At 40.6% G+C, this 6,933-nt stretch overlaps 1 protein-coding gene across 1 annotated transcript; it reads left to right on the top strand.

The window, feature by feature from the left end:
• Positions 1 to 5,303: 5,303 nt before the first annotated feature.
• Positions 5,304 to 6,685, top strand: LOC131243561 (U-box domain-containing protein 27-like). The gene has a single exon (XM_058243006.1). The coding sequence runs from the start codon at positions 5,373 to 5,375 to the stop codon at positions 6,564 to 6,566; it is 1,194 nt and encodes a 397-aa protein (XP_058098989.1). The 5' UTR covers positions 5,304 to 5,372; the 3' UTR covers positions 6,567 to 6,685.
• The last annotated feature ends 248 nt before the right edge of the window (positions 6,686 to 6,933 follow it).

Consider the following 6,933-nt stretch of genomic DNA (forward strand, 5'->3'; position numbering starts at 1 on the left):
ACTGAGTTCCTGCCTTTCAAACAATGCTCTAGTGTGTGACTGTAAAAATCTGGTGGGGTTTTTTTTTTTTTCCTCTTTTCTTATTAGCTTGTTAGTACACACCCATGTCAGTACACACACTCCATGTTAGCCACCCCCGCTGGGGATCTATACCAAGACCTCAAGTGTTGAAACCAGGTATCTTCACTCAGTCTGCCGGTTGAGCTATGGATCTGGGTGTGGTGGGGTTAAGTTTACAGAAACCTTTTAATGCACCACACCCAGTTTATTAGGAACTTGCCATCCATATCATGTATATGGTCCATCCATTAAGTCCATTCAAGTCTTTTTCTACTACCTATAATGATTGGATGATCCAAATTGTCCATTTAGTGGCATCAAGAAACGGATGTACGAGATCATTCACAGAAGATATGTCCGGTAGTGAACGTTTAAGACCATCCAATTCCCGTTATTTGTCAAACAAAAGTGGACTGGACCTACGGTCGAATAGACATGTAACATGTGTGCATATATATATATATATATATATATATATGGGAAATGGTACTATGAGGTCGACCAAGCTGTGTGGACCCCATCGTGATGTGTGTCGAACATCTACTATATCAGTCAGATGCACCATTCCATGGTGGGCTACAGGCTTAAAAATCAATTCAATCCATGACTTGGGTGGGCCATGCCACATACAAAAATTGAGAGGGGTTATCCTCCCATTAAAATATTCATGATTATTTATTGGGCCCACCGAGATGTGGTTCACAAATCTAGCCCATCCATTGTGTGTGTCCCACTTGGATGAGGGTTTAGACCAAGTTTTAGCCGTATCCAAAACTCAAGTGGCCCCACCCAATGCTTTTATACATTTCACGCATGTCTTCAAATGGTTTTAGATGGTATGGCCCAACTGAGATCCATATACAACTAATTTTTGACATATCCCATAACTGAAAGGGGATCCATCAAATGCACGATGTTGATGTTCGATGCATATTATGATGGGCCCACACAGCTAAACCTCATGAGAACTTCCCATGCCTATCTGTGATAAAGTCCGGCATAATATCGATGATTATTCAAAATTATTAAAAAGAAGTGTCTTCCCCCTAACAATTTTTTTAATCAACATTATAGATATTGTTGGCGATAAAATACAAAGACATGCTAAGAAATTTCAAAAATATCAAACTAAAAATAATAAAGGAAGAGCATGGAGAGCTCATACACATTATTGTCTCTGTCTAAAAAACATATTTGTATCTATAAGAAGACGATCCTTAATGCATTGATCCTAGCAAATTTGACCCAAAGATACAACAACTCTCTTTCGAGATGAATGGCTTAGATGAGGTGCACTTAAGAATAATTGAACTGATTTGCCTAAAGAGAACACATAAGAAAAATCATATACGATAAGATTTTTGGATAGCTTTTGCAATAGAGAAAAAATGTCTTTATAAATGAAAAATAGGTAGCATTGAGGCTTGAGGCGCATATGAGCAGCATAATACATGTATGCTGACGCATGTCGACTCATTAATTATTAAGTTGGTGTGCAGCGACTCTTTGTTTTTATATGCATGAAAAATCAAAAGTTCTCGATTAAAGACGTACATCGCCTCGCCATGTCTTTAGTTGTGATCGCGACCATGTAAGCAAAGTTGCACCCATAACATTCCTTTATTTTTGCAATACAAAGAATTAGTGAGGGATTTTAATATAAAAGTTTAATTTTATTAATAAGCTTTTAATATAGAACAAAACTTTACACAATTAAAACAAGTTTGTTGTTAGCAAAGAAAAAAAAAACAATTTTCATAAATTTTTCAATCTCCTTTTTTTAAAACTCATTTTAACCTAAGAGATATTGGAAATACATGAGTAGAGGTAGGATGTAAAATCTATTTCATGTATAACTTGAGTAATCATGAACTATTTTACCCTAGCAATAAATCAAAAAAGATTATGAACTTCAAAATTTAAAAGATCATTAGAAAGAATATCCAACATATGTGAGAGTATTTAATTTAATCATTAATAAATTTTGTGTTTATCAATCTATAGTTCAGATCTTATGTGCTCCCACCATAATTTATAAACATTTTAACTGCTTGAACCATAAATCTTTTCCCATCAAATGCAAATTGTATAGTGTATTGTGGGGCCCACTTTGATGCATGTGTTTTATCTATATTGTTCATCCATTTTGCCCGGTCATTTTAGTGCATGATACTCAAATCTCACGTGCTGGAAGGTAAAGCCTGTGTGGCCTTATGAACAGGTTTGATAACAAATAAACATCATTGTGGGCCTTAGGAAGGTCTCAACGGTGGATGTCATTACCTCCGCTATCTCTTATGGTATGGCCCACTTCTTAATCTTCTTCTTTGATCTTCATCTTTTATTAACTCAACCAAACCCCACCACCTAACCACACCACATTAGCACTTGATCCATGGTCTTAGTGTTGAAATAGAGTCTGTCTACCACTGAGTTAGGTAGCCAGACTCTTGGAGCGTGGTCTACTTGAGCTTTAGATATGTTTCAATTTTGGACTAGCAAAGTAGATAAATCACATACATCTATGTGGTGTACGGTAGGGGTCACCACGCAATCGGACGTCTCTTTCTATGTTTATCTCATTCCCATCTGCTGCGGACTTTTGTCTGCCTGTGTGTAGCCTATAACCTCTCTCCCTGCGTTGTATGATACCTGCACCCATCATCAAAGCAACGTCCCTTTATCGCACGTCCACCGCACGTGCTACACCACCCGGTCCCTTTTAATGTCTCTTTTTAGTTTTTACACTTAAGTGTGGAAGTATTGATCGATGCAGAGCAGAATAAAGCGGATTTGTACATTTACCTCAATCCAGACCATCCAAATGGTGGAGACTGATGGGCCATATATCCAAATCACCATGAAGGGATGATTTTAACAGCTATATTAGTGAAAGAGTCTGTTATAATGTGGTATAGTGAGTGATCAAAACTCAGAAACTAAATGTATAATAGTCAAAGGTTACGATCTTTCGATCACTTTGATTTTGCAAATTCCATTTTAAACGGGAAGCTCCGTATGGACCGGCTAGATTTAGTTATCCATATTCAGATTTTTTTATGGACGAGTGCATGAGTATGGATCACCATAATCTCCAGTGTATCTAATAACTTGTCGTAAAGAAAGGGGTGCGGTTTAGGTGCGTCCCCGGCCTCACCTAAGAAAGTATGGCACTTACCGTGAAGCTACATTGATTTATGAATTGTAAATCCACGCCGTCCATTCGTTTTTTCAGATCCTTTTACACGTGAGAAAAACTAATGAAGCAGATAAAAATCTCTAGTGGACCACACCATAGGAAACAGTATCGATTGACCATTAAAAACATTTTAAGGGCCACATAAGTTTTGGATCATTCTGTTATTTGTTTTTCCCCTTCATCCATATTTTTTTTGACCTTATTAATAGTTTGGATGGAAAATTTATATTAAGGAAACACTAATGTGGGCCTTAGAAAGTTTTAACGGTGGGATGTTCAATCACCACTGTTTCTTCTAGTATGGTCCATCTGAGAATTGGATTTGTTTCATTTTTTGCCTCATACCCTAAAATGATCCAGCAAAAATGATGGACTGCTTAGATATAGAATATATACATCAAGGTGGGGCCCAAGGTATGGGCCGTACCCTTTTCACAAGGGCCTGGCCCGCACCTAATCCCCTCCCTAGAGAAAGACTGAAAGAGTCTTCGCGTACGTTGTAATCGACCGACAGCGTGGGCCCCATCTCCCCTCCAAATTGCAATTCGACGGTTCCCGTGAGCCCTACCCGTGCCGCGTTTTGAACCCCTAAATACGATATTACATTGCACTTTTAATGAGAAAATTGGTGGTCTGAGAGAGGACAATGATCCGTACACATGCAGACAGAAGATGTATAATGGGACATATTCATCTCGAATTAAACGGTCTAAAATATGAGTAAATATATGAATGTCCTAAAAACCGAAAAATTACATAAATAAATGAAATAAATAGCTGATGTATGGCCCACTAATCAGCGGCTAAAATTGACTTGCTAAATGATATTTATTCATAGAATAAACAACAATAATAGAACTACATGATCTTCTAATTGATCATATATTGGTGTTATGGCTTATCTATGTGGGCCCCACCTTTTAACCGGCTTCGATTTAAGTTCGCATCTGTCCTCCATTCATACTACGGAGGATTGCGAAAGTATTGCTCCCATGCTCTACCATCGTATCAAACGACTCGTATATTGTTACGGAAGTACCAACACGAGTCGCGCGAAGAGAAATGGAAGAGATGAGTTACGCTATACCTGAGAACTTAGCACACGTGGGTGCGATCCACACCATTTTTATGGTGGCCTAAAAGGGTATATTTTTCGCCAAAAATCCATATTAATTCATCTATCAGGTGGTCCACATGTAAACGCTAATATCGGTCGTAACGTTCACCCCAACCGTCGAGTTTCATTAACGGTTCTGACCCACATAAATAAAAGTTCCTTTCTTATAATAAAATGCATTTCCATAGTTCTTCCAACCAAACAAACGGTCCAGATCTTACAAACACATGCCTTTTGCCACATGTACAACGACCCACTTCTCGATATCTTCTCGCGCGAATCACCGTATCATTGCAGAGAGCACCGCTCCTCCATTGACTAACGCAAAAGAGACATATTCACATACATCGTCAGTTAGAAACATCAAAATACATCGCTCTTTCTTCCCGCCAACTCATCACTTTTTCCATTAAATCCAATCCGTTAAAACAGCATAAATTATCAAAAATTTAAAAAATCAACTGAGTGTAAAAGAAAATAACACCCTCATCAGAATCAAACATTCAAAATCAATCAGAATCCAACGGTCCAAATCAAACTAATATACATCCTAAATAAAAATAAGAAATAGTATTCTCACAATTTTAATATATTAGATATTAAAAAATAAATATTTTGCAAGAAATAAGGCGCTGTACATGACATCTCCATACAACGCTATACAAGAAGATTAAAAAAAACCAGAGATGTATTATTAAACTATAAAAGAAAAGGAAAGCAAGAAAAGCTGACGTCACCTTCCTTTGACTCCATCTCCTTTCCCTTCAAAACCACCCTCCCTCTTTTCTCCCGTTTCCCATTCTCTCTCCCTGTCTCTGCCGTTCTCTCTCTCTCTCTCTCTCTCTCTGCCATTCTCCCTCTCTCCCTCTCTCTGCCATTCTCTCTCTCTCTCTCTCTCTCTCTCTCTCTGCCATTCTTTCCTCTATTTCTCTCTCTCTCTCTGCCATTCTCTCCTCCCTCTCTCTCTCTGCCGTTCTCTCTCTGTTTGTAGAAAATATGGTGAGAAAAGAGCTTGTAGTATCAGTTCCAAGCTATTTCAGATGCCCAATCTCTCTAGACGTGATGAAATCGCCAGTAAGCCTTTGTACGGGCGTTACCTACGACCGTTCCAGCATCCAGAAATGGATCGACAGCGGCCACAACACATGCCCTGCGACCATGCAACCGCTTCTCACCAAAGATTTCACCCCAAACCGAACCCTCCAAACCCTCATCCGTTCCTGGCAATCCTCTCTCTCTCAATCCAATCCCACCGTCCATCTACTCTCCCCACACCAAGCTCTTTCCCTCCTACATCAACTAGGCCCCACCACCACTCCACCCCTCCATTCTCTTTCCAAAATCGCCTCCTTCATCGACCAGGACCCCATCAAGAACCGAGACTTCCTCGTCAATGCCGGCTGCGTCCCTATCCTCATCGGGGTTTTCCGCGATTACAACCAACGGTTGGATGTCGCTGAAGCCGTTGTTAGGGTCTTACGTCTCGTTTTGACGGATTCGATCGAGGCGGGGGTAATGGATTTGATTGATCGGAATTGGCTACTTGCCGTTCTGCGGAGAGGGAGCGTCGAAGCGAGGATCGATTCGGCAAGGATTCTCGAGCTGGTGTTTGTAGTCTGCAATGATGATCGCTCCGTTACGGAATTGGAAGGGGTTTTGTTTGAATTGTTACGGTTGATGAATTTGGAGAATGATAAAGAAGCGGCCGATGCCGGATTGTCGTGTTTGATCGCTGTATCCGCGCGACGGAAGCTCAGATCGCAGATCGTACGGCTCGGGGCGATCCGTGTGATTGGGAATTTGCTATCTGGTTCGGAATCCGCAGGTGTTGCTGAGAAGGCACTGAAGATGCTCGAGATGTTGTCTGGCTGCGCTGAGGGTAGGGCGGCGATATGTGAGGATCCGACGTGCGTCCCAGCGATTGTGGGGCGGATGTTGAAAGTGTCGGATGCCGCCACGGAGCGGGCGGTGGTGGTGTTGTGGAGCATTTGCCATCTGTTCAGGGATCGGAAAGCACAGGAGGCGGTCACGAGGAGCAATGGATTGACGAAGATCCTGCTTCTGATGCAGAGCAATTGCTCGCCGGCAGCTCGACAGATGTGTGGTGATCTGGTGAAGATTTTTCGGGTGAATTCGAAGAGCTGCCTCTCGAGCTATGATACTAAGACGACGCATATCATGCCTTTCTGAATTGTAGAGTGTTTGGATTTTGATGGGAGTGAGGAAGAAAGGTGGAGAGATTGTAAAAACAAAGGCGAAATTTGTTTTGATTTTGATAGCAATCCATATAAAACACAATTCATTTGGATGAATGGAATGAAGGGAGTGAGGGTGCGTTTGGTTGCTCCAAATATCGTGAAATTTCATGATATTTTTGAATTGATAAATATAATGAGATGAACTCAAATTTAAGTGGCAAGTAAACAGGCCCTTAGCTTATACGCTAAAACTCCGTGTATATGTGTGATGACTTTGATGTGTGTTGTCCAATTGGCATTAAACCAACACCCACATTCATCCTATTTTCCTGACCGTTGGATCAATGGACTGGTAGGAT

Source organism: Magnolia sinica, chromosome 4, assembly GCF_029962835.1.
Source record: "Magnolia sinica isolate HGM2019 chromosome 4, MsV1, whole genome shotgun sequence".
Classification (NCBI taxonomy): domain Eukaryota; kingdom Viridiplantae; phylum Streptophyta; class Magnoliopsida; order Magnoliales; family Magnoliaceae; genus Magnolia; species Magnolia sinica.

What these genes read in the sequence shown, in the direction of transcription:
- LOC131243561 (XM_058243006.1), top strand. Translation starts at nt 5,373, where the DNA reads ATGGTGAGAAAAGAGCTTGTAGTATCAGTTCCAAGCTATTTCAGATGC.